Below are 27,923 nucleotides of genomic sequence, written 5' to 3'. Positions count from 1 at the left end.
GGGCAAGAGCCGGAAGTAGAGCCGCTTCCGCCCGATGCTGGGCGCCGGAGGGACGCGCGGAGATGACGCACAGCACCGGAAGCCGCTCCCCTGTGAGGCTGCGGACCCAGAGCAGCGGCCGTAGGTCCAGGTCTGTATTCGCGATTGGCCGGGCCGGGCTGGGCAGGGATTTCCCCAGCGCCCCCGGCGTTGCTGACTCGCCGCTCCGGCCTGTCTTCTCCCTTTCCCCGCAGGCGCCATGGCTGCAGAGCGGACCCGGCCGCTGCGACGCTCTGGCGGCCCGAGCGCGCCTAGTCGGTGTGAGCCCGGCGCGAGGTCCCGGGCCCCGGGGCGCTCGCTCAGGTCAGTGCCGCGCGGGACACGGCTCCGGGAGCCGGGGACCAAGGGAGTCATGAATGGGCTGAGAGACCCGGAGTTAATTTTAGAGACAGGAAAATTAGAACTAAGAATTCCTGCCTTCAAGGTGCCTCGGTTTTCCTAGCAGCGAAGCGAGTTAAACATTGATGCCCTAAGGCTACCACTTTAATTAAAGATGATGAAATGTGGACAGGTGGTTTATAAAATGCAGAACGTTGTAGTTTGTGTAGGATGGCACCATGCTTGTGGGTATGCCTTGAAAACAGGTGTGTATTTGGGATGATGCTTTTTTTTTTAAAGGGAAGAAATGACAGTATTAGTACTACATTAGTACAGTAACTGGCATTTATTGTAGGCTTACAGTGTGTCAGATACTGTGCAGAACTCTTTGTCCTGTCTAATCCTCACAAACTCTTGTAGGTAAAACAGTAGCAGGCTACAGTTTACAAGTGAACGTGAAATGATTTGTCCATGGTTACCCAACAAGTAGAATTTCAGAGTCCGTGTTTTAAAAACATTATTTGTGTTCTTTCTAAAAACTTAGCCTCCAACTACTGGCCTTTAGGCCAGTGGTGGTTGTGGGCTCCAGTAGTCCCAGCATTCAGTCAGTTTTGTGAATTGTGAGACCAGCCTGGGCTTCATTGCAAAAGCCTGTCTCAAAAAAGCAAAAAGAAAAATAAAAACAATTTTCTAAATGCTATAAGCAAAAATGAAAAGATTTTAAAAATAGCTACATGGTTTTAAACACAGGAAGGTGTTTTGTTAAAAGGAACTTCATCCCTTTTCTCTCTAGTTCTCTCTTGAAGCATTGTTTAATTAGTGTTCTGAGTATTCACAAAATGTTTTTTATGTGCACATAATTCTCTGTGTAAACCAGACAGGCCTCGAACTCACAGAGCCTGCTTCTGCCTCTGTGGGGATTAAAGGCATGTGTCACCATTCCTGGCCTGCCTCTGTACCTTTTAACTGGTTGTACTTGGGAGGAAAGGGGAGGCAAGGAGACAACCTTCCCTACAACAATGAATGTTTATTTTTTTGTCTATATGTAGGATGTTCTGTGTGTGTGTGTGTGTGTGTGTGTGTGTGTGTGTGTGTGTGTGTGTGTACAACTTTATGGAGTCAGTTTTCTCCTTCCAATTTTACATGGGTTTTGGGTATCCAACCTGGTGGGTCATCGGGCTTTTCAGTGAGCATCCTTGCCCACTGAGCTGGCTCACAGGCCTGCAGTTTTAGTTCCTTACTTGAACAGGTTATGCAGGCCAGAAGGAGGGGAAACATTCAAAGTTTGCACCCACAAGGCCTTGCCTGTAAAAGATGCAGGAGTGAAGTTTTTGCTTTAGGGGGGGTGGAGACTGGGTGATACTGAACTGCTGCTTCCTGTGTAACTCTGGTAGAGCCGCTCTACCACTTGGGCTGTAGATTCTTAGTAGGAGCAGTAGTACGTACATTTTCTATGAACCATGTTAAGATCAAGTGTGATATTTGTGGCTGTTGCTTCAGTTGCTTAGAAGCAGAAACCAAATCTATGCTCTCATTCCCAGCTTGGGAATGTTTATCATACTACACATTTCCTCAGAGCTTTGTGATTGTTTGTTAAGGGATGGAGAACAAGTTAAATGTTTACATTGAGAAGGGTGAGAGGAGCAAGAAGCAAAGGATGTGTACAGAGAGAAGAGAGCCCAGAAAGCAGTTAGAGCCTCAAGTCATATACATGTCTCTGCATCCTTTCTGATTCTCACACAGCTAAGTTAGAATAGCTTCTGAAGCTTAGACATCAGTTGAGCATTCCCATGATCACATAAGAGGTGGCTGAATCAGCTTTTTTAAAATGACTGTCTAGTTCTTTTATTTATCCCAGCTTGCCTCTGTATCCAGCAGTCCTGTCTCTTTACACGAATGGGAAACACTGTTCTGGAGTTGGCTATTCCATTGTTGAAAGGAATGCTCAGATTGAAAGTGTCCTCCTCCTATTGAACTGAAATCCCATTTCCTGAGGCTTCTTGTGAAAGGCTTCCCATGTGCTGCCAGTACATGATATTATTGCTAGACTCTCTGTGAACAAGTTCAATTTAGACCTGTGGCTTTAAGGAAGTTCCCTCCAAAACTAGTTGATTCTTTTAGAAAAGGAAATATTGGTGGATTTTTACTAGGATGCTCTGCATAGTTAAATGATTTTAGACAGGCTCTGTGGCACTCACCAGGATCCCAAGTTAGGACAGTTGGAGCTAAATAATGATGACCTGCTTCAGTAAAAGAGAAAGTGAAAAACAAAAAAAAAAACAAAAACAAAAAAAAAACCTGTCAAATGGCTCAGGTGCCCGCCTCATTGTCTGAGAAACACTATTGAAAGTAGGATTTCTGGATGAGGTACAGAGGGACTGTACTAAGGTTAAGACAAAAGAGGTTTATTTTTGAGATGAGTTGGTAAACTTACGTGAATTGCCTATACTTTTAGCAGGTAGAGAACTAGACCTTTCATATAAATCAGTATGTCCTTTAGCCCCAAACCTGACTTTGAATACTGTCTTCAGAAGCCTAGGCTATTAAGTGGAGAAAATGTGTTTAGATGAATAAAGTTGGAAAGTAAGATCTGGCTTTTTTTTTCTATAGATCTAATTTAGGTAACATGTCAGGAAAGAAATTTATTTTCTCCCAGATTGAACATTTTTTTAATTAGATGACAACCTTGTAAGTAAAGAGAAGAAAAAAAAATCCCCCTCTCCAAAAGCCATGAAACTTTCTGAATATAATAAAAATCCAACTATGTCACCATAAAACTGTTACCCAATATCAGCATTTATCAACACAGAACAGTTTTTTTAAATTGGTGTCTTTTTCCTCTTTCCATTAGTTTAATCCTATTTATTTTTATTCTTTTTTATTCCCTCTTTCAAAACAGTTTTCATGGTATGGCCCTGAACTCTGTAGATCAAGCTGGTCTCAAACTCAGAGACCAGACTGATCTACAAACTCCGCCTAGTCTCAAACTCCACCTGCCTCTGCCACCCAAATTCTGGGATTGAAGATGTATGGCACCCCCCCAACTTTTAATCTTCATTGTAAAGAATAAGTTGACACCTGTCGATACATAAGATACTTTAAAATTCCTTTGTCTCATTTTGCCCTGAATTCTGTTCTGTGGTTTCACTAGCTTTATAACCACAGGCATTTACTTAGTGAGCTTCTTGGGTCTGAAGTTTCTTCATTTGCAAAGTAAAAATGACAAGTGTTTTTGGTGAGCATCCAGATGACTTTTTTTAAAAGATTTACTTATTTTATATAAGTACACTGTCACTGTCTTCAGACACATCAGGACATCAGATCCCATTAATGGTTATGAGCCACCATGTGGTTGGTAGGAATTGAACTCAGGACCTCTGGAAGAGCAATCAGTGCTTTTAACCACTGAGCCATCTCTCCATCCCCAGATGACTATTTTTTGCTTTGTATATTTGAATGTGGTATTATAGTATTTCCCAGTTTGGTCTCCAACTTAGTTTTCTTGTAAGGGCAGCCTCTAAAAAGCTAGGATTGTATGTTTTCACTGTGTTAGCATCATGGGGCTTAGTAATTTGCTTTAACTCACAGGCTACAAGTACCCTCATAGCTCTGTAGGGAACACAGTTAAGAGTTGTCACTATTTTATGTGAGGCTTATAAAAGCAAACTGTAACCTTTAGTAATCCATGTTCTGACAGACAATAGTGTAAGGGAATGGAATACCAGAATACCTGCAGCACATAGTTTATTACACACTTGGTTTTTCTTTCTTCACATCTTTTGGCTTCAACATCTATTGTAGAATCAAGTTATTGGTTTTCTGATTTGGGGTGGTAGGTCAGGTTGTACCTAGCATAACTGATACAGAGGTCACAGCTCCAGTGTGTTACATCCTGGTTCTATTCTTCTGATTTAATTTCCCAAATAGAGTGCATTTTGTAAGGAAGTTACTAAGGAGGCAGTTTTGTAATGGTTTGAGTGGAAGGTTTTATGTAGACTAGAACACTCTTTATGAATGAATGTTCTATAAATCTTTTTTTGGTGACAGTGCATGTGGCATGTGTTAGACTTCAAAGGGAGCAAGTCACACACTGACATACGTTCTTTTGACATGTTTACTCTTATGATTTTTAAAAATGTTTTCTTTGATGCATTTTCTTTTGTGTGCATGGGAGCTTTCAGATATAGCATATTAACTGTATAGTAAGCATAAAGTTGTAATGCCAGTTTTTACACTAATTTTTAATACTTCATTTATTAGCAGTCTTACTTGAACAACCTTTTTGAACAGAACTAATACAATATTTTGATGTGCCACAGGTAAATATTTCCATAACCTTATGGAGAGAAAGGACTTTGAAACATGGCTTGATAACATTTCTGTTACATTTCTTTCTCTGACGGACTTGCAGAAAAATGAAACTCTGGATCACCTGATTAGTCTGAGTGGGGCAGTCCAGCTCAGGCATCTCTCCAATAACCTGGAGACTCTCCTCAAGCGGGACTTCCTCAAACTCCTTCCCCTGGAGCTCAGTTTTTATTTGTTAAAATGGCTCGATCCTCAGACTTTACTCACATGCTGCCTGGTCTCTAAGCAGTGGAATAAGGTGATCTGTGCCTGTACAGAGGTGTGGCAGACTGCATGTAAAAATTTGGGCTGGCAGATAGATGATTCTGTTCAGGACGCGTTGCACTGGAAGAAGGTTTACTTGAAGGCTATTTTGAGGATGAAGCAACTGGAGGACCATGAAGCCTTTGAGACCTCATCATTAATTGGACATAGTGCCAGAGTCTATGCACTTTACTACAAAGATGGACTTCTCTGTACAGGTAAAGGACTGGGAGAGTTGTGGGGGAGGGGAAGCAGTGTCCCTTTTCTTTAGTAATTTACAAGGGTTAATCCTTTTAAGCTCCCTCTTGAGAAGAGCAAGTGTTGATTATACAGGATATTGGTAATGGCATTTCCTGTGATTTAGATGTCCCCATTCCCCTCACACTCATCCTCCGGGGAAGAGTCATTTCTATAAAGATTTATGAGAAAAGCTTTAGACATTCTCTTAAGTATAATGTGAGTCAGAAAATTGTAAGCTACTTCTTATTTTGTTTCTTAAAAATATTTTACACTGGGTGTGGTGGCACATACCTTTATCCCAGCACTCAGAAAGCAGGGCAGGCAGATCTCTAAGGTCAAGGCCAGCTACAGAGTGAATTCTAGAACAGCCAGGACTATACAGAGAAGGAAGGGGGGGAGGGAAGGAGGGAGAGGGAGAGAAATAAATCAAAAGCATTTTAGGTCTAGCAAGAATATTTTGGATGAATTATTTAACCTGTCTATGTTTCCTTGCCTTAAACATAATGGAATGGGAAGGAACAAATTCTTTTCTTGCTCTAAAATCCTGTGACCCTAAGAATTCAATGTTCAAAGTTTGGAAATGGCAACAAAGACAGCTGGATGGTTTTGGTTTGGTTTTTATAGTTTTTTTAACTTTTACTGATGGCTTCAAATCATTCACCCTGTGAATGATTCATCTCCATCCCTTTGAATCCAATTTCTGCCTGTGCAACCTCTCCACAAAAGACAGTCTCTCACACACAGAGTATCTTGTCATGGAAGCTCTAGCATATTAGTGTGTCCCACCATATACCCCTCTGTCCACCCATCATCACTTGCAAATGTTCCCTGCAATGAGTCTTTGGTTTGGTTCGAGGTCTCTGGCTTCTGTCCTGAAGGGATTCTTCCTGTTATCCTGCTGTTGTTCTGTATCATGGGGATCCTGTAGCTTTAGATAGCAAGACCAGCCTTTCGGTGCTCCAGCAGTTCACAGATGATGTAGATTTTGGGGTGGGCCAAACCGGAGCCTTAGATCTGGGCCTGGGTGGTGGCTGGGCTTGCTAGCTCTCCCACCTGTACCACTAGGATGAGGTCTTCAGCACTGCTCTAGATAGGCCACCTATGGTGGCAGGAGGCAGAGTCAGCTCTCCTGCTCTTATGCTCTCAGAGCTGGCTCACCTGCACCCAAGTCTCCAGAGCCAGCACCACTGTGAAGTTGAAGCTCAGGGCCCACTCTCCCCAGTGCTACCAGCTGGATGTGTTTTACACTAGGCATTTAAGTGACTATGACATGCTGTTCTGTACAATACAGAGTGGTATACCATAGATAGCAGTGCTTTCAGTTTTGAATGAGTTTATTAAGTCTACGGTAAGCAAAAAGTTAGGGAATAAATAGCAAGCAGTAGAACAAAGCAACAGATAGCACAATACCACTGGATTTAGCACGTTAGATATCTGGTATTAATGGAGCAGCCTGACCAAGAGAGCAAACGTAAGAGATCACTAACAGGTGGGGGCTTAGATACTTCCAGCAGAAATCAACTGGAGAAGCCCCTTGAGACAGCCATTTGGCTTTCCCAATTAAAAGAGCCCTATGGAGTGAGACTTCTGAGTAAATCGTAGCAGATGACATCAAATTGGATGCTAACGGCATCCCTAAGAAACTGAGTAGGGAAATTGAGACAATCATTTGTATTTTCATTGAGTTTTCTTTCCTTGGCTAAGCTTCTCTGACTGACCTACTGCCTTCCATTCTAACCGCAGGCATTTTTATATTATAAACAGTGGTAAGTTTGGTTGGAAATAACTTACCTTCTAGGTATTCTGAAGCATACAGTCTTTTAAACACCCTTAGCTGCTTGCTTTTTTGTTTTTGATTTTTTTTTTCATCTCTGAATTATAGAGTTGGAGGGTCAACCTGTTCTTGAACAAGGTGCCTTGGAGGGCACTTAAAGTAAATGTGCTGGGTATCTTAGTCTATTTCTATTGCTGTGATAAGACACTTCGGCAGAGCAACATAAGAGAAGGCCATTGCCAGGAGTACAGCGGCAGGCAGATGGGCAGGTACTGGAATAGTAGCTGAGAACATGAGGCAGATAAAGCTAACTGGAAATGGCTTGGGCTTTTGGAGCCTTAAAGCCCACCCCCAGTGACATACCTCCTCCAACAAGGCTACACATAATTCTTTGCAAACAATTCCACCAACTGGAGACCAAGTATTCATTTATGAGCCTATGGGGACCATTCTCATTCAAACCAACACATTGCAGTGTGGACAGGAGAACCCTTACTCTCAGTACACTTTCAACAAGCTTAAACAAGCACATGGCATATAACCATATACAACTGTTAAACTAAAATTTTTATGTTACTGTAGAATTATAATGGATGTATTTATACAAATTGTTCAGATACTTGTCTGCATTTAGACACCATATTTGTTGTTTTGTTTTGCTTTCCTTTAAAAAACAGGATTTCTTTGTGTCGCTTTTTTTTCTTTCTTTTTTGAGATAAGGTTTCTCTGTGTGCAGCCCTGGCTGGAACTCACCTTACTCACCTTGTACATCAGGCTGGCCTTGGCCTTGAACTCACAGAAATCCACCGTAGGTAGCACATTTTGATGGGTAATGTAACCCATTTCTAGGTTGTATGTGGAATGGTTCTAGGAATTCTTTTGATTTACTTATTTATACGGGTGTTTTGTCTGCACACCTAAAGAAGGTATTAGATCTAATAGGACTACAGTTATAGATGGTTGTGAGCTACTGAGTGGCTGCTGGGAATTAAACTCAGGACCTCTGGAAGAAAGGTCAGTGTTTTTAACCACTGAGCCATCTCTCCAGCCTCCGTTGTTTTTTTAAGTTGTTTATGCACATGTCTAAGTTTAAGTTTAAACCCATTACTACATATTTTAGCAGAGGCCAAAATTGGGCATCTGATCCTTGTGAGCTGCCAACATGGGTTCTAGGACTCAAACTATGGCCGTCTGCACGAGAAGCATGCCTTTTACTGAGCCCTGGCTCCAGGTCTTTTAAATAAGTATTTTTGGAGTGCCAAAACTATATAATTTTTGTTTTTAATAAGCATTAGCTATTCCCTTGTGTAAATAGGCCATGTGGCTATTTTCATGTTAAAATATGTTCAGGTTTCTGTTTTGTGAACATTTCATTTTCATCCCCCTTTCCCATTTGGATTATTTACTTTGACAGAGGCTAAAAAGTTGAACTGTCAGTTCTACAAGAGGGAAAGATTGTCCGTTTAGTACCTCTATGTACACATATACTGAATCTCTGCTGTGCCCTCAGAAGTCATAAAAAATATACTTTACTTTCAATCTTGCCAGAGTCAATAAACATTTTTAATAGTTAAGAAATAATTATCAAGATTATTTTAAATTATATTTCTGTATAAAGTACATATTTTCCCATGTGGTGACTTATTCTAGTAGGCACTTTTCCAGTTTATCATTTGATTAAGACATTTCATGATTTAAACTTGCTTCATGCTTTATGTTTCCCCTCTAAGTGTGGTTTTTGGGAAATTATTATCCCATTTTCTGTACTTTGATGTACTTTTTTTTTTTAGATTAAAATATGGTATTGATTTGGCACTCCTTACTTAAATATTGGCAGTGGAGGCATTGTCTTCATGATCACCTCCAGCTTTATCTGGGCCTCTTAATCCCAAGTGCTAGATTAAAGGCCTGCACTGGCCACCACCAACCCTGGCCTGCTTTATTTTTTTCTAACTATTTTATTGGCATGGGTATTTTTCTTGCTTATTATGTCTGGGTAACACGTGCGTGCTTGGTAGAGGCCAGAAGAGAGCATCAGAACCCCTGCAACTGGTGTTAAAGATGATTGTGAGTCATCATGTCGGTATTGGGAATAACCCATATCCCCTGCAAGAGCAGCCTATGTTCTGGTTTAACCTTGTTTCTAGCTTTAAAAAAAGTTAATGTGTGTGTGAGGGTGTGGGTTGAGATTTAAGATAGGTCTTATTTTTGGAGCCTTTGCTAGCCTGAAGCTTACTATATAATCCAGGCTGGCCTCAAATGTGCAGCAATCCTTTTTTCAGCCTTCCTTGTTTGGGGATTATTGGCATTCACAATTATACTCTGGTTCATCATTTCTTTTCATGTAGTAAAAGTTGCACCGGGGGCTAGAGTGGTTAAAGTGTAAGGACTGGAGTTGGGACTACCCAAAGCCACAAATACTAGAGCTGTGTAGCAGCCCATTTTTAATTCCAGCTTCCTAAACAGACATGGAATCCCTGAGGCAAGCTGGTTCTATCATCTAGTCAGATGAGTGAGCCCTAGGTTTGACCAATAAGGAATAAAGGTGAGGAGTGGTAGAGGAAGATTTTTACTATAATTCACCAGGTTTCCATCTGAAAATTATTTTGTGGCTTTTGAAATTGATTTTAAGTTAGTTTGAAATTTGTTTTGTTGTTGTTGTTTTTATTGAATATTCTCTGTATTTACATTTCAAATGTTACCCCTTTCGTTTTGTTTTTTGAGTGTTACTCTATATAACTGTGGCTGTCCTGGAACTCACTCTGTATACCAGACTGGCCTTGAAATCAGAAATCCACCTGCCTCTGCCTCAAGAATGTTTGGATTAAAGGTGTTACCACCTATACCAAGCTTGGTTTGAAATTTCTAATGGCAGCATACTTAAACTTCACGGGTGAGATACGTGATAAAAAAAATTATACTTTGTCTTTTTAAAGAATTTTTATGTATAGGTCTGTGTGACCTGGAAAGGCCAGAAAAGAAGATCAGATTCCCTAGAGCTGGAGGAAAGGCAGTTGTGAGCTCTCTGTCCCAACTCTTACTCTCTTTTGTAAGATCTTCAGTTTTCACTGAGGGTGAATTGTGGAATCCTGAATTTGGCAGTAAGCTTATGGAGACTCTCAGATTAGCACTTTGAGAAAGCAGTGAGATGGTATTATCAAAGGTGCTGACTGAAGTCAGCCTGCTGTTCAGAGAGGTAATTCTCCCTCTGTTCTGCAGTTTGTTTTCTGAGATGATGAGAGGAACCCAGTGGACTTTGTGACTGTCAATAACTACTTATTTATGAAACATCTGCCGTTAGAAGGCAATGTGGGAGAAGCAGGGCAGTTCTTTGCTCAGATGGTAAACATGCTCCATCAGAAGATGACTTAATGCAGGTGAAAGTCTCCCCAAGGACTGTGCCAAGTCACAGTCCTTGCCTTTCCGGTGTGTAGCTTCTCCTCATCATTACCTTGTAGGATTCAGGAATGGGATGGCTAAATATGACTTTGCAAAAAGTTAAGTCTAGAATTTTGTGAATGCACTGATTATTTTTTCAGTATTAATCTTTATCTAGATTTTAAAATACTGTGTTGGGTAATGTTTAGCTTATGAGCAGTAGGTATGCTGTAACCTCTGGATTGAGTAAGAAAAGTGAGAGCTGCAACAGCTCAGGTAGAGGGCGTGTAACTAAGAGTGCAGCTCAGGGACATAGTAGCCTTTGGATGAGCACAGTGCTAATTTGATGCCCCAACTCCACCCCCACCAAAGAAAGAAAAGGATAGTTCCTATTTTTCAGATGAACAGGTGATTTCTGCAGGAGAAAAGTTAGTGTTTGGTTTTAAAGAACTGACTAAAACTGGTTTGTTTTTATACAAAATATTTACTGATGGCCCCCACTCACTGTAGTTCAGGTGCTTTCAGTACTGCTTTCTCCAGAAAGAACACCATCTTGTTTGGCCTTGCCTGTCAGCAGGCTGACAGGACAGTGCAGAAACAACGCCCAGGAGTGCTATTTGTACATGACTAGAGACCGTATGATTCTCTAGCACCTAACATGGGGATTTCATATTTGTGAATTAGGAACTGGGGTTGGCTCCTCAAGGCCTCCCAGCAGGACAATCAGGCCCTTCCACACAACGCTTGATTTCAGCATTGTTTTCTGGAACCTTTTGGTGAGTTTCAGTGATCCCATAATCCCTGCAAAGCCAACAACCATGTAGACAGCACTGCAAGTTCTACCCCTGGTCCCCATCTGCCATAGCTGTGGTGGTTCTCTATGTGTTGGTGAGTAAACCTCAGAAGAAACTTACTTCCCTGATATTTATTTTTCTGGATTAGAATTCTTCAATGGTGTTTTCAGCTAAGGTTCTCTTTTTTCCAAAAGTAAGGTTTTCACTTTCAAATATTTGGCAGGACCATCATGAGTACCATGCAAAGTGGAAGACAACATTTTTAATGCATTGCCCTAATACTGCAGCGTGTGTAGCATTCTTAGCTTCTGCCTAGTCGGTGCCAGTAATGTCCCTTGGCTGCACCATTATAACAGCTGACACTATCCCACAATTTCTGAAACACACCATCAGGAGATGACCCATCCAGATCTCTTTCAGAGCCCTTAGGCTCTGAGCTGCCATGTTAATGCCTTAACCCATTACAGCTTATTAGGTTAAGCTAAATCAGTCTAGAAATAAGGTGCTAAAGGGAAGTGTGATTTTTAAAGAATTAAAAGGGAACATCTGGGGGGCCGGAGAGATGGCTCAGCAGTTAAGAGCACTGACTGCTCTTCCAGAGGTCCTGAGATCAATTCCCAGCAACCACATGGTGGCTCACAACCATCTGTAATAGGATGTGATGCCCTCTTCTGGTGTGTCTGAAGACAGCTACAGTGTACTCATGAACATTAAATAAATAAATGAATGAATAAATAGATAAATAAATAAATATTTTTAAAAAACCAAAAAAAACCAAACAAACAAACAAAAAAACAAAACACTGACTGCTCTTCAAGAGGTCCAGAGTTCAATTCCCAGCCACCACATGGCTGCTCACAACCATCTGTAATGAGATCTGATGCCCTCTTCTGGTGTGACTAAAGAGAGCAACAGTGTACTCACATATATAAAATAAGTGGGTTATTTAAAAAAAAAAAAAAAATCACATGCTGGCCTGGCACTCTTTGCAAGAGCAGCTGTTACACTGGCCAGAACTTGGTGAATTGACTTAGTCAGAAGTGGCTGGGGTTCGAGCCCTGTCCTGGGGATAGCAGTACTAGAAGCAAGGTCAGAAAATGACAGTGGAGTTGAGATAATAAGAGAAGTTTAGCTTGAAATCAATTAAATTTATTTACTTGTTGGATCTCTAAGTGGATATTTCCGATGTATTTTAAAATACAGGATGAGAGCTTTTAAGAGTACTCTGGACGGACAGGGAAATACAGGAGTTACATCCTAGCAATGGCTGGAGTAGTAAAACTTTTAAAATTATTTTTTGTTTGTATTTTATGTGTGGGTGCTTTGCTTGCATGTATGTCTGTGCACCATGTGTATCCTGGTGCCTGTAGGAGCCAGAAGAGGGTGTCAGATCCCCTAGGATATAGTTACAGTTGTGAGCTGAACCCCAGGTCTCTGAAGGAGCAGCAGCAAGACCCCTGAGCTATCTCTTCAGCCCTCAAAATTTAAGTTTTGGGTACATTAACTTACTCATACTTTAGGTCCCCTCCCCCCTTTATTATTGGGGAATGGAGATGTGGCTCAATGGTTAAGAGCACTTGCTTTTGCACAAGACCTGGGTTCAGTTCCCAGCACCCACATGGTAGCTCACAATATTTGTAATTCCCAGTTCCAAGTAGATCCAACACCCCTTTCTGGTTTCCACAGGCATTGGTGCACAGACATCCATGCAGGGAAAACAACCATACACTGAAACCTTAAAAAATTGAAAAGTGTGTGTGTGTGTGTGTGTAAAGGTTAAAGGACAACCTTGTGAAGCTGGTTTCCTTTCCTGCCTTTCCATGGTTACAGGGACTGAACTGGAACACCAAGCTTGAGCAGCACACGTCTTGTGCTGCCTAGTCATCTTGCCAGCTTCCATCCTTATCATTACAGGGAGTTAAAACTTGGAAGTTTTTTTAAACCATGAAATCTTTTCATCAAATATACCCAGGCTTGGCATAAAAGTAGAAGTGGAAGGCAGTTGAGGAGCTGGTTGTGCCTGAGCCTGAGACATGAATGAGCACTGAGAGCAGGAGGTCCCTGCCTGACACAAACTACCGTACATACAGATCTTAACTGGATGAATGGCCATAGGTCAGAAGGACCTCATTCTTTCTGTGCTACACAGGAGTAAGGAGCTGTTGGGTTCTTGATTAAGTTATGAAATGGGAAATGCCAGAATTAAAAAACTTGGAATATAAAAGAACAAAGAGTGCTATGTTCATATTCCATACTTTATTTGTTACACATTGAAGTATTAGTGCTTTGACAAACTGAATTAAATAAAATACCTTTTATTTTTCTAAGAAACTACTAGAAGACAAATCTTATGTGGTTCTTATTGGGTATCTGTGGTTCTCAGAGTGTTTATCAATGATAGAAATTTGCCTGATAACCTTCCTAAGATCATAGGGTTTTAGTTCCTTAACTTTAAACGAGAATGCTTCAGTTTCCTGCTTGTGTGAGATTTGTCTTGTATCTTCATTTTCTGTGGTATTGTATAGAACAACTTATAACCTTGTACTTGCTAGGCAGGAATTCCACCACTGAGCTGTGTCATCAGTGCATTGTGTATTTCTATAAAGATCTCTTGGTGATGCTAAAAGTTTCCCATCTATCACAAGTCACCAGCAAACTCTACCCCTCATTTTATAGGGAGGGGAAACAGAGGCCTAAATAGCTCCATGTGAAAGTCTTGCCTACAGTCTTTTGCAAGGAATGGTTATTTGGTCATCCTCTGAAACAAAGCCTCTTAACTAAAGGTGGGGATTTTTTCCACCCCTTGGTTTTCAAGACAGGTTTTCTCTGTGTAACCCTGGTTGTTCTGGAACTTACTATGTAGACCAGGATGGCCTTGAACTTGGAGATCCATCTGCTTCTGCCTTCTGAGCACTGAGACTAATAGTGTGTGCCACCACTGTGCTGCTGTTTTTTTGTTTTGTTTTTTTATTTTTTTAAGATCTTTTATGTGTATGAGTGTTTTTGCCTGCATTGTATATATTCCACATGTGTGCTTGGTACCCTCAGAAGCCAGATAAGGGTATCAAATCCCCTGGAACTGGAGTTAAAGATGGTTGTGGGCTGCCGGGTGGGCACTGGGAGTTAAATCCAGAGCATCTGCAAGAATAGTATTTGCTCTGAACCTTGGCGCCATCTCTTCAGCCCCTAGTTGAGTTTTTGTGGCTGGTTTTATGTAATCATTTCTGCCTTTGAAAACTGGCTTGTTGGTGGTTTCCTAGAATACAGTGTCCAGAACAGAATAATTATTTAGTGTTCCTCAAAATGCCCTTTGTTGAGCCTCTAAAATTTTGAGACAAAATATAATATTTGGGATTGCTGACTTAAAAAAAGCTCAGTCCTGAATTACCATCATGATTAGTGTAACCTTTTCATCAGAAGCCATGCTGAGTACATCCATGGGGCTGGGAACCCTGAAGAAAGAACAGACACACATAAGAATGAAGCTGGGATCAGGTGGGGTTCTCTAACCACAGTAACCCAGAACCTCAGTGTGTTTACTAGGTACAAAACACCAGGAAGGATTAGTCTCAGTAGGTGTTTTAGGCAGCCAGTCACAGGCTATAAACAGCTGAAAGATGCTGCAGTTCTTAGTCTCTGCAAATATTGATCAGTTGTTTGTAAATACTCACATTCAATCCCAAGGAAAGCATTGCTGTCCCTTTTAGCCTGGCCTGTATGTGTTTTTGCCAATTTACCATGGGCCAATTGGCCTTATGAGTCATCAACAGGCCTTGTTCATGTCAAAATACGCATTCAGGATTTTACACAAGAAGGAGCTCCTCTACTACAGAAATAAAACCAACTTTTTCCTGTGGAATTTAAGATCTTTATGATTTGATATGAATGTCTGAGTAATTTAGTATCCTTTGAGGTTTCTTGACACATCTTTTAAGGTGGCTCAAGAAATTACCAGTTAGCTTATATACAAAGTTATCTGACAACCTGAGGCTTATCTTTAACCCATCTTAGAATGTACTATGCTTTCCTAGTCAGCATCCCCATTCCTTATAATTCAGGACTGTTGAGTATTGAGTAAACAGCATGCAAGTGTACACGTACAGCCATAGGTAAGACGAACCCAGTCCAATCTGAAAGTTCTTAACAGCCAGAACTCTCACAGGTTGAAGCATGAAGGGGTGCTTTAGTATCATTTTATAGCCAGGAAAACTAAAGAAAAAAGATGAAAAGCTTGGATTCTGTCTTAGTACATTTAATGCCATTTTGAGGCCTAAGTCACATCCTGTGTGTGCTCCGGTCTTAGCCCTAAAGCAGAGCTACTACAGTGGGGACTATGGAGCTCCTATTTAGGGGACTGACTTTTCTTCTTTAGGTATTAGGTCACTAACCTTCCTGGTTTTTCTTTTCAAGGGTCAGATGACTTGTCTGCAAAGCTGTGGGATGTAAGCACAGGGCAGTGTGTTTACGGCATCCAGACCCACACTTGTGCAGCTGTGAAGTTTGATGAACAGAAGCTTGTGACAGGCTCCTTTGACAACACTGTGGCCTGCTGGGAATGGAGTTCGGGAGCCAGGACCCAGCACTTCCGGGGGCACACGGGGGCGGGTGTGTTGTCCTTTTTCAAGGGTCTTTACAATTATTTTAGCCATACCTTTTAAGACTAAGAGTCAAATATTTTAAGGGTTGTTTGTTTGTCTTGCTTACTCGCTTTAATCTACCATTTTCTCTTAACCACTGAAGCTATTTTCCTGCATATCAATTACTTGCATTTGCAATATTTTCCACAATTTTGCTTTTCTTTAGCATTTGAAACACTCTTTTATGTTATACCAGAAGAGGCTGCTGTCCTTTTCTCTTGCTGCACAGTCACATTTGTTGTTAGTGGATAGTGGATTCCATACTACCACACTAAGACATTCAGACCACTCCACTTACAAATTTAGAGCTGAAAGCCCCTGGGCAGAAGGTAGTTCACAGATCGTAAAAGCTTGAGAGTACATGCATTTACTGGTTGGCTGCTAAGTCTTGAGTAAAACAAGCAAACGTCCTGGACTATCATGAAGGGAATCTCTGTTCTACGATGTCATATTTATGAGCAGACTGATAGAACACTGCCTATCTTGTTTATTCTTAAACCCCGAGTTCCTTATGTTGTACCTGGTGCTTACTATTTCTTTAAACCTAACTCTTACAAAACATTCCTACAATTAAACTCATATTGAAAAACTTTTTTTTTTTTTTTTTTGATCCCAGCACTTGGTAGGCAAAGGCAGGCAGATCCCTGTGGGTTTGAGGGCCAGCCTGGTCTACATAGTGAGTTTCACGACAGCAGAGCTATATGGAGAAACCATGTCTCAAAAAGCAAAATCTCTCAAAAAGAGAAGTCTTTTTGAGACCCCATCCATCAGAGTAATCTGACAACTTAGACACCACAACTTCTAGGTGATTTCATTCCTTACCTCTAAAAAGGTTCTGCCGTTTCTTGACACTGCTGGAGCTTTAATCCATGCCTTTGCTGTCCCCTCTACAAGTATGCTTGTACTTTTCTTAATAAACTATATACATCCTTTATGTCCCAGCTCCAATATCACTAGGTCCTATTTTGATAGCTCTGGGTAGTGTAGTCACTCTCAGTGTTCCTCTAGCAGTAGTAACCTCTTTTTAAAACAAAAACAAAACTTTTCCCTATGAGTTTAGAAGGCCAGCATCTTCATCTCTAGGTCCCCAATATCCTTTTTAGACACTGCTGAATGAATGACCTCCGAGATCCAGTTCTGACCTGCAGTTTACTTTCCTCACATTTTTTGCCTCATTGTGATTGCAGATCTTAAAAGGGCTGTCTGGGCTGCTGTTTTCCCATAAACTATCTAAAGTGTGTGTGGTATCAGGAAGCCCTAAAAATGCCATCGTTTTCCATCTCACTGAAGCTAACACAAATAGCAGAGAGTGTCCTCTGAATTATTCTCACAGCTTTCCCAGCCTTGCATAAACTATGGTAATACTAGTTTTGAAATAGTTTGCTTGTACCATAAAATTGCTGGTTTAGTAGCTCAGTTCTTAAGGTTAGGAAGTTAATGTATTTGGACAGCTAGGAGAATAAATGTAACTGTTTTTAAAACGATCCAATGACAGTGAAGCGTGTTTTTAACTTTGTGTTGTCTGCACTAGTGTTCAGTGTGGACTACAGTGATGAACTGGATATTTTGGTGAGTGGCTCTGCGGACTTCGCTGTGAAAGTATGGGCTTTATCTGCTGGCACATGCCTGAACACACTCACTGGGCACACTGAATGGGTCACCAAGGTAGGAAGACCAAGGGATATATCTTTGGTGCCAGGCTCCTCACTGGTGGGGAATGAAAGATGGTAAACCTGTGTATAGTGTAGATAAATTATTACAGAATAGATTTACTCACTGAGCATGGTGGTATTCAATAGTGATCAGCATGTACAAGCCACTTTTACCTGGGTATAGTGGTACATATCTGTGATTCAGACATTTAAAAGGCAAAGGCAGAAATGCCAGGAGTTCAAGGCCAGCTCTGGGCTACATAGAGATGCCCTTAGATTCAGAACTGTGATTTGTTTCAGAAAAAGAAGTGCTTACAAGATGGGTTGCAATCTCAGTGGTAGATTGCTTACCATGCATGAGGCTCTAGTTTCATTCTTAAGATTACAACAGACACACACAAAACACTGCCCAAAACAATAATGACTAAATAAAACCCCCATCACCAACAACAAAAAATCCTGTGTGCAAAATGTAAGATAGGGAGGGGCCAGGTGTAGTTCAGAGGTAGAGCCAAGTACAAGGCCCTATTATCAAGCCCAGGACCACCTGGACAAAAATATAAGGGAAGCAAAGAAGAAAAAGGACACTGATATTTTCTTGTTTTCAAAATAAAATTGTTTTAAATGCAATATTAGTGATGGATATGTTATGTAGACACTTTTCTTAAGTTCATTATGCTGTTTTCTAAGAGGCTGGGTATGTAAGAGTAAACAAAATAGATCTTGGTCTGGTCTAATGAATTTTAATCTCATAGAAATGGTTACTAAGTAGAACTGCCAAAGAGAAGTCTGTATAATTAAGTTCTATTAAGGAGACACAGAGAAGTATAAGAAAGTCTAGAAACTAATTAGGACAAGCACTGTGAGAAGGGCAGAACAAGGTGACAAGGAGGTAGCAGTGGAGGGAGCCCATAGAGTGTGGCTCATATACCTGTGTTCAGGCAAAAAAGCACCGAAGGCCAGTGCAGTCATGCTATAGAGCTGAGAGCTGGCCTATAGTTAGTGACTGTAGTTATAAGGTCGGTAGATACTAGAGTGTATTGGTAAAAGCACTGGAGGTTGACTGGGCAATCTAGAATTCTCTCTGAATAGGTAAAAGTAAGGACAGGGCAATATGTGAGATGGGAACTGCTTGTTCACTGTTACAGAAATTGTGTATCACAAGGAACTTTAGTAGGTGTGGTCTCAAGATTCTGCCTGTGATACAGACAGGTTCCTCCTTTCAGGACCTGAACTCAGATGACCCCAAGTGCTATGGAATTTTGCCTTTTTCTGTTACTATTGTTTGCATATATTTAAGTAAGGTAATAGACATATAGCTCAATATAGCTCAATGGGAGGCTCTGGGTTCAGTTTCCAGCACTAAATGAACAACATACCAGCAGCATGGTGTTTTCCCAGACTGCATAGTTCACCAGATCTGTGACCAGATTATAGATTCTTAATATCTATATTAAGAATCTGGTGCTGTATGGTGTACTTACTCATGAAAATAGATCATTTTATTGTCTTTATCTATGTGGACATTTTTCTGTTCCTATTTAAAGACTGGGTTTTCTTTAGGTGGCCGAGGTTGACCTGGACTCACTATCTACACCATACTAGCCTTATTCTCACAGAGATCTGTATGTCTCTGCCTTCCACATGCTGAGATTAAAGGCATGTACTTCCACACTTGGTTCAAGTTGACTGTGTGTGTGTGTCTGTGCCTAATAACAGCAGAAATAAATACCAAAACTGAGTGCATTACCGGAGGTCAGACTGGGGCCTGTGCACAATAGACAAGTATGTAACCATGCTACATCCAAGTCCACGCCTTACAATTTTAAATTAGTCCTGATGTTAGCACTTCCAACTAAAGTTAAGATGGCATGCTCTCACCAGTGATGGTGGCACATGCCAGCACTTGGGAGGCAAAGGAGGGCAGATCTCTGAGTTCGAGGCCAGCCTGGTCTACAGGTTGAGTTCCAGGACAGCCAGGGCTACACAGAGAAGCCCTGTCTCAAAAATAAAAAAAAAAAGTTAAATGTTCCCACAGATAATAACAAAATCTGGGTGTTGTAAGAATGTTAAGAGTTAACCTAATAGAGTTTCATGTTACATATTCTAGCATAGCATATTTTAATTTAAAATATTTAAAAGCCATGTTCATATTTTAATTTAAAAACAGTACAAAGGGTAGTACAGGAGCAGAGTAAAGGAAGGTTCTTTGTATAATGTAGATGCTTATGCTTGTAGGTGGTTTTGCAGAAGTGCAAAGTCAAGTCTCTCTTGCACAGCCCTGGAGACTACATCCTCTTAAGTGCAGACAAATATGAGATAAAGGTAAGTCTTCTCCCTCTGTAATTTATCTCATCAAAGAAAAAAAAAAACAGCATAAGAAAAGAAACAGCATAAAGGGACTATTGCCAGGGAGAAGTCTTTTTCCTTTTCTGAAACTAGGTTTGTGTATTCTTGGTGGTGGTCCTGGATTTCACTCTGTAAAATACTCTGTAAACTCAGACATCCACCTGCCTCTGCTTCCCTTAAAGGCACGTGCTTGCACCGCCTGGCAGTTCAAGTCATCTTACACCCATAGAAAATGGTATAATTTGGGACTGGAGAGATGGCTCAGTTGTTAAGAGCACTGCTTGCTCTTCCAGAGGTCCTGAGTTCAAATCCCAGCAACCACATGGTGGCTCACAACCATCCTTAATGAGATCTTAACCAGATCTCTTTTGGTGTGTCTGCAGATAGCTACAGTGTACTTAATATATAAATAAGTAAATAAAAAGAAAGAAAGAAAATGGTATGATTCATCTCTGTAAGTTGAGCAGCTTCTGTGATTTGTAAAGGAAATAAATCATGAGGCTAGTGAGAGTCAGTACCTTGAGTTTAGATTTCCAGCACCATTGAAAATGCTAGGAGAAAGTACTGAGGAGGCAGAGCTAGATAAGATCCTGAGACTTGCTGGTCAGATAATATAGCCAAATTGATGGGCTACAATTCCATGAGAGACCCTGTTTTAGAAAAGAGAATAGAGTGATTGGGGAAGCCACCCAACATCCATCTAGGCTTCCATATGAACGTGAACACTGGCAATGTACACACACAAGTACAATCACAGAAAATTGCTTTCCACACATCCTTACTGTTGTTTCTCTTTGCATTTTCAGAGTACTCGGCCATAAGGCCCAGACTGACCTTGTACTTGTAATCCTCCTGCCTCACACCCTAAGCATTAAGACTCTTAAGGCTCATACCTCATACCCTCCTTGGTTCTTAGATATAAGCTTTATTACATTTTAAAACTTTCTTTGCAGTGGGCATTTTATTTAGAAAGGTTAAATACTTTACCTAAGATCATATAGACTCAGGACTTAGCCTGTGACTCATGACTAAAACTGTGTCTATTAACAGGTGCCACATTTTTTTTCATCAAGCCACATCGTATAAACACCAGCTTTTCTTTAGTAATCACCACCCCCCTTTGTTTTTTAGATTTGGCCAATTGGGAGAGAAATCAACTGTAAGTGCTTAAAGACACTGTCTGTCTCCGAGGATAGAAGTATCTGCCTGCAGCCAAGACTTCATTTTGATGGAAAATACATTGTCTGTAGTTCAGCCCTGGGTCTGTACCAGTGGGACTTTGCCAGTTATGATATTCTCAGGTAATGTTTCCTTGGGTCAGCACGTGCTCTTCCTTCGAGTCTATATTGTAAAGAGAAAACTGAATATGAGTGTGAGGACAGTGATTTCCTTCAGAAAGTACTAACCAGTTAACAACAGGGTTGTCTACATAACACTGCACTCAGGCACATGTGTTAGAAGCAATGGAGAAAATGTCAGAAGCTGAAACCTGATGATCAAAGTTCCCATCCGTCTCTTACTGGAATCACGAACTCTTCCTTTCAGGACTCAAGACCTATTTTCTGGAAAATGAGGGCATAAATGGAATGACCTTTCTAGCTTCCCTCTAGTCTAATATTTTAAGTTCAAATTCATTGTCAGTTGAACTTACGCAGTTATTTGATTCCAACCAAGTAAAGTCTAGTCAGTAAGTGGCCTTCTGTTGACTAGCGACCAGGTAAACTATGATTCATTTCCCTCCGCAGTAGTTTGATATACATTTCAACGACAATTGTGTCCCAGTGAGTACTATTGACCCCTTTGTACGAATGTTGGCATGTTTGAGTGCTGTGTGATGAACGAGAGAATTTACTTTGAGAAAAGACTTTAATTCAGGCATCAGAGTCAGAGATGTACACCATGTCCTGTGGTCTTTTTCTAAACTTTTGCCTCAATTTTCTTATTTATAAATGATATGCTTGTGGTGAGGACCTAGAACAGGACATTTGTGTCTCAAGCATAGAATAATTAATTGGGATTTAGAGCAGTTAGAATCATTTCTCAAGTGACTGTGCTTTGAGAAAAAGGATAAAAATAGCCTAAAAATTAGTCCTGGTAAGAGCCCTATATTCCACATCTCCTCCTAGTCCAGTGTTCACACAGCCATGACTGTTTCCAGTAGGCATAAGCTAAGGGCACCAAAAGTGAGAAACTTTGAAAAGAACCCAAGCCAATGTTGTGGGTGCTGTAATCTCAGCACTTAGCAGGTATGGGCAGGAGGGTTGGGGTCAGAGTCCTCCTTAAATTATCTCAGAGTGAGGAAAGGACTGGATTCCTGGAGCTCCTACAAGTTGTCATGGGACACAAGAAGGGGGATGGGAAGAGGAGGTATCAGTGAGCCCCTTTTCAGTTGAATGGAGTGTTGTATCAGTGCTTTTTCCCCTGAACCGTATCTCTAAGGAAGGTTCTACTCACGTTTTAGAGTTTGGACACATTAGCTTTAAATAAAGAGCCTGCATGATTGTTAGCTGCTAGGTTTAAATTAGAAAAGAAACAATCTTATCTCTGCCTTTTCTATCTCCAAACACAAATAAAGGAAACCTTTTTTGAAATCCTAGCACAAATCCTCTGACTTCATTTCCTAGGAACTTTCAAGTTTCGAAGCTAACTAAAACCACACACACACACTGTAGCTGGAGAGTACCTGTGATCTTGAACAGGGAAGCTCCTCACTCAGTCCAGGACCCAGACAGCCAGCAGGGCTTTTTGATGTGCAGCTCTCACTGTACTGGAATGCACTCTGTAGACTAGGCTGGCCTTGGACGACAGAAATCTGCAATCTGTGGGTCAGCTCTTCACCTTTCCAAGCAACCTAGTTCTTGCTCTTCTGCATGCCCAGTGCTGGGCTTATCACACTTTGTAGCTGTCTTTTCCTGGTTTCCTTTTGGCTCTGTCCTTTGTTATGAAGTTTTATTAAACTCCTACCTGTGATTCAGGTATTCTGATATATACTGGGAAACATAGCTTATTACAGTGCTGGGTATGTGATAATATATATCTGCCTAGTTTGTATGAAGCTCTTACATAACTCCCAATACTATATAGAGCAAACTAAAAAGATATTTTTTTCTTTACACATACACCAGATGGAGTGTTAATGCTTAACTATGTAAATGTTGTTCTTAATATTCCAGAAGGGCTTTTCCATTTTCAATTCAGGAAGATGAGCTTATGCTCTGGTTTAGTTTTCACACTGAGGACCAGCAGTTCTTGACTGTTTATTAGTCTCACACTGTAGTTCTGGTAGGTCTCCTCCACCCCCTCAAGGTTTCTGTGTAGCCCTGGCTATCCTGGAATTTAGAGCTCTGCTTCCCTCTGCCTGCCTCCGGAGTGCTGGAGGTAAAGTCATGTCCCAGCACTGCCCAGCTGGTAGGGTATCCTAATACCACAAAATGTTATCTTTTTGTATTTGATTTTTTTTTTTTTTTTTGAAGATGGCCTTCAACTCATAAATCTCCTGACTTAGCCTCCCAGATGCTTAGGTTATAGGTATGAGCGAACACATCTAGCTTTACAATTTTTTTATAGTCAGAGATAAGATGAAAAGTAGTCTTTCCTCTGCTTGTCTTAAGAAGGCAGGTTTATTTCTTCTTCCCTGTTTTTATAAGTAGGCTGATTTTTAACCTCAGTTTCCTTTTTATCAAAATTTCTTATTAGCTCTAAATTTCCTTGGAAGTCTTAAGTGTCTCCAGCAATGCTTCCTTTGCCTCATGACCCTGAACTCTCCTCTTTATAGGGTCATCAAGACACCTGAGGTAGCAAACTTGGCCTTGCTTGGCTTTGGAGATGTCTTCGCCCTGCTGTTTGACAACCACTACCTATATATTATGGACTTGAGGACAGAGAGCCTAATTAGCCGCTGGCCTCTGCCAGAATACAGGAAATCAAAGAGAGGTTCCAGCTTCCTGGCAGGCGAGGCGTCCTGGCTGAATGGACTGGATGGGCACAACGACACAGGCTTAGTGTTTGCCACCAGCATGCCTGACCACAGTATTCACCTGGTCTTATGGAAGGAGCATGGCTGACACCAAGAGCTACCACCGCTGACTGACTTTGGGTGCCAGGGCTGCGGGTTTTGGGTGCAACGTCTGTGGCAGCCAACTGCATGAACCAAAGTTCTCACCTAAAGGTATCATCACGCAGTGCACAATCATTTATCTGTTTGCCAGGGGCCAGGGCTGGGGCGGGGAGGGCTTGTTTTACTGACATACACCGCAGCATGCTAATGGGATACACCAATGACTTCATTTGTACTTAGTTATGTTGGTCAGTATAAGAGGTTGCGTTTTTTGGCTTTATCTTTTTGAGTGGAATATTGAGTAAAGAAAGTTAAATGATTCACTAATCTGCTAATTGGTTGCCCATAAAAATCACATGGAGTCTGCTATTAAAGTTTTTTTTTCCAATAGCCTTTGTTTGAAATTGAACCAAAGGTATTACAAATGGTATATAGCAACTTTTCTCATATGGGGCTTGGATTTTACAAGAACCATTGTTAAGCATCTTTGGATTCTGCGACATTCATTAACTTCCTACTAGATCACTTAATTCTACAAAAAGTCTTCCAACACAAATCTGAGCCAGCTGGTTGACTGGGCTATAAACCACAGTTCTTAGCACAGGCAGGGTTGGCCATGTTAAGATACAAAGGTTTGATTAAGCTTTAGTTAACATGTGAAAAGCTGGTCCCTGACTGGCTGGTGACACAGGTGACCTGGGGTGATAAGGAGCTCTGAACTGGAAGATTAGCGCCTGGCATTACTTTAGTCATATGCTTTTTCTGGCCCATTTCCTCAGTGTGATCAGGTAAGATTCCTCCCAGGCTAAAATGTACCCTTGTACACACATAAATATCTATTTTGAGATTGAAAATATACTAGACAATGTCAATAAAGCAAATTAATTAAAACTATTTCTAGGACAGGGAAAAAAATCCTTACTAGACTTTTTCCTCCCCTAATTTTATGATTAACTACTAAGACCAAGTTTTTTGTTTCTTTTTTTGGGGGGGGGGTGTGGGCAGGAGAAATGACTGGGGTTAGCACATACTGCTCTTGCAAAGGACTTGAATTCTATTAACAGCACCCATGTCAGATGTTTACAACTGCTTATACCTGCAGATTCAGACCTCTGACATTGCCTCTGGGGATGTGTGCATACATCCCCATACAGACAACAGTAGATGAGTTAAAGGCCAGCCTAGTCTGTTAAGTGCATTCCAGGACAGCTGGGGCTACACAGAAACTGAAAATAAAATAAATGTAAAAGCACACAACAGAACTGGAGTGGCTGCAGTTAAAAAAAACTTACTACTCCCCCCCCCCCTTTTTATTGTATAGTTTCTGTGTTTACATTTCAAATGTTATCCCACCCTCCTCCCCTTACCTCCATGAAGGTGCTTCCTCTCCCAGCCACCTTCTCCCACTTCAGCGCCTTGGCATTTCCATACACTAGGAAAAATGAGCCTTCACTGAACCAAAGGTCTCTCCTCCCACTGATGCCAGACAATGCTATCCTCTGCTACATATGCAACTGGAGCCATGGGTTTCTCCATGGGAACTCATTAGTTGGTGTTTTAGTTCTGGGAGCTGTGGAAAGTTTGGTTGGTGAATAATGCTGTTCTTCCCATAGGGAGCTTACTACTCTTAAGATCAGGATCGAGTCCCAGCACCCACATTATATCATTCCACCTACAAATCCAATTCCAGGGGATAGGATGCTCTCTGTCTCTGCCAACACCAGCATACACATGGTATACATAAATTCACACAGGTACACATATACATAAATAAATCTTTACAAAAATTCAGCCAAGGGCAGCTTGGGCTACATGATGTTCTGTACCCACAGACACACAAAAGGGATGAGGCTGGAGGATGCTCTGCAATTAAGTCACTGCTGGAGCTCATGTGTACATACCTACATACACAAATACTAATTTAAAAAATGTTATTTGTTTTTAAAGAGGAAAGAAAAGCACAGTACAGCTAAGCATGTTGGTTAGCTAAGCTCTTGGAAAGCAGCAGCAAGAAGATCAGGTCCGTAAGTACATAGTGGGTTGAATTTTTTTTAAGGTTTATTTTTATTTTATGTATAGGACTTGTTTTGCCTGCATGTATGTCTGTGAAACATGTTTGCCTGGTGCTTACAAAGGCCAGAAGAAGGCATCAGATCCCTTGGAACTGGATTTACAGGATGTTACAAACTATCTTCCAGGTCTGCTGGAAGAGCAGCCAGTGCTCTTAACCACTGAGACACCTCTCCAACCCCAGCAAGAACTATCTTAAGATCCTATCTCAGAAGGAAAACAAACAAACAAAAACAAAAACAAAAAAACTGAGAGCAGAAAGAAGAAACTAAATGACTGAAAGATTCAGGTGGCTAAAAATGAATATCAACTATGTAACACACACAACCAGTATGTAAGTACACATTAGGTACTTTCACTGTGGTAACATAAGGTCTTAAACATTTTTTGCATGCTTGTTGGCTCATTTAAATATCAACTTCATGTTCCAAAAGAGAAAAACACACACACACACACACACACACACACACACACACACACACACACACGGCAAAATCTTCCCAAGAAAAAGTATAATTCACAAAAAAAAAACTGTAATCTTGAAAAATAATTGTCTTAAGTCCATAGCTTAAAATTATAAAAATCAACATAAAAGGAATTCAGATGATCGAACATTTGTGCACTTACTACATAATAAAGTTAATAGAATAAAATAGTCATTAAGTACCATCAATCAGTGGGGACCTAATTTAAGTACTACTAGCAAAAGCAAAAGATGTTTGAAAACATGTGTTTTACAAACAGCTTACTTGCTTTACAGTTATTCCTTTAACACTAGTTTTACTTTGTCTTTTTCTTTTGGGAAAGTGGGATTTTGAGACAGGATTTCTCTGTGTGTAGCCTTGGCTATCCTGGAACTCTGTAGTCTAGGCTGGCCTCAAACTCAAGAGATACATACACCTGCCTGTGCCTCCAGAGCCCTCAAATCAAAGGCGTGCGCCACCACCTCCAGGCTACTTTAATAATCTTGAACTGAGACCTACTTTGGAAAACAAAGAAAATAATACCTTGAGTTGCGGGGGGGGGGGGGGGGGGGAGATTGCTGAGATCATAAAAACATCTGAACTTCTTGATGAGCAACTGCTTATTTAAATAGCTCAACGACGTGTTAAGATCCACATCCAAATCATCAGAAAAAAACTATCACTCCTACGAAGTGATTTAGGGGAATCGTGAAGTAGAGTCGACTATTCTCTCCCATTACGGGTCATACCGATCCCGCCCACCGGCTTCCCACCTCTCAGGGACTTAAACACACTGTGGCCGCGTCCCAGGAGCAGACAGCAGCTCCTGTTACCTCGGCTGGAAGGACCCCATCCCGGGAGCGCTACCCGCTCCGCCGGGCTCCGTCTCCGGGAGACCGAGCGAGTCAGAGTGAGTCTTAAGCGTGGGGGCCAGGGGATGGTGACATCCCCCGAAATCTTCCCTCATAGAACCGGACAGCATTCGGGGAATTCGGGCTTCCCTGGTTCTCCGCGTCACGCCGCGTCGGACCCGGTCGTCTCTCACCGCGGAGCGCCCTCCGCCGCGCCAGGATCCGGCGCCCGGTAGGGATCCCGCCGTGGGAGAAGGGCGGGCCGGCGGGAGCCCCACAGCCGGAAGGGGCTCGCCTCGCAAGCTGGACGGCCTCCGGCCCGGCTCACCTTCAGGTCGTTCTCGGGAAGGTACTTGCACTGCCGCGCTATCTCCACATACTTGCACAGGTCCAGCGGCGCCATTTTAGGAAGACCAAGCTGTGGCGGAGGCCGAAGCCGGAACCATCCTTACGCCACGTCCGACCCGTGAGTGGCGTCTGCGCAGTGACGTCAAAGCCTGACCTTCTCTTCAGAGCTGCGACACGCCTCGCGTCCTCTCAGGCGGAATTCCGGGCAGCGGATCTCCAAGAGAACCGGGTGGTCCCGCTGATGAAACTTGCTAGGACCCTTAGCTGTATGCCGCGGGGCGTGCTGGGATTTGTAGTTTTAGTGAAATGTTCTTGCTCTCCTACTCTTGGAACAGACTTCA

The 27,923-nt window shown here is 41.6% G+C and overlaps 1 protein-coding gene and 1 long non-coding RNA gene across 2 annotated transcripts; one reads left to right on the top strand and one right to left on the bottom strand.

Moving 5' to 3' along the window:
• Positions 1–48: 48 nt before the first annotated feature.
• FBXW2 (F-box and WD repeat domain containing 2) lies at positions 49–24,211 on the top strand. Its single transcript, XM_080927278.1, has 8 exons — positions 49–130; positions 234–342; positions 4,677–5,186; positions 15,565–15,759; positions 17,323–17,456; positions 19,682–19,768; positions 20,924–21,093; positions 23,568–24,211. Exons 3-8 carry the CDS (start codon positions 4,697–4,699, stop codon positions 23,854–23,856), a joined length of 1,365 nt encoding a protein of 454 aa, XP_080783404.1. The 5' UTR covers positions 49–130; positions 234–342; positions 4,677–4,696; the 3' UTR covers positions 23,857–24,211.
• LOC308428705 lies at positions 21,007–27,664 on the bottom strand. The gene is made up of 3 exons (XR_013975306.1): positions 27,563–27,664; positions 25,217–25,281; positions 21,007–21,133 (listed from the first exon to the last, which is right to left on the bottom strand). It is a non-coding gene; the product is annotated as an uncharacterized lncRNA (long non-coding RNA).
• Between the last annotated feature and the right edge of the window lie 259 nt (positions 27,665–27,923).

The sequence above is a fragment of the Micromys minutus genome (assembly GCF_963924665.1).
Source record: "Micromys minutus genome assembly, chromosome: 13".
Lineage (NCBI taxonomy): Eukaryota > Metazoa > Chordata > Mammalia > Rodentia > Muridae > Micromys > Micromys minutus.
The sequence above is the reverse complement of the archived record's forward strand: the minus strand, read 5'-3'. Positions and strand labels throughout refer to the sequence as shown.

Bases quoted from the DNA above. Each gene is read 5' to 3' on its own strand.
- FBXW2 (XM_080927278.1), top strand. From the start codon at position 4,697: ATGGAGAGAAAGGACTTTGAAACATGGCTTGATAACATTTCTGTTACA. The intron at 15,760-17,322 runs GTGTGTTGTCCT...TGTCTGCACTAG, and splicing joins CCGGGGGCACACGGGGGCGG to TGTTCAGTGTGGACTACAGT. The intron at 17,457-19,681 runs GTAGGAAGACCA...TTATGCTTGTAG, and splicing joins ACACTGAATGGGTCACCAAG to GTGGTTTTGCAGAAGTGCAA.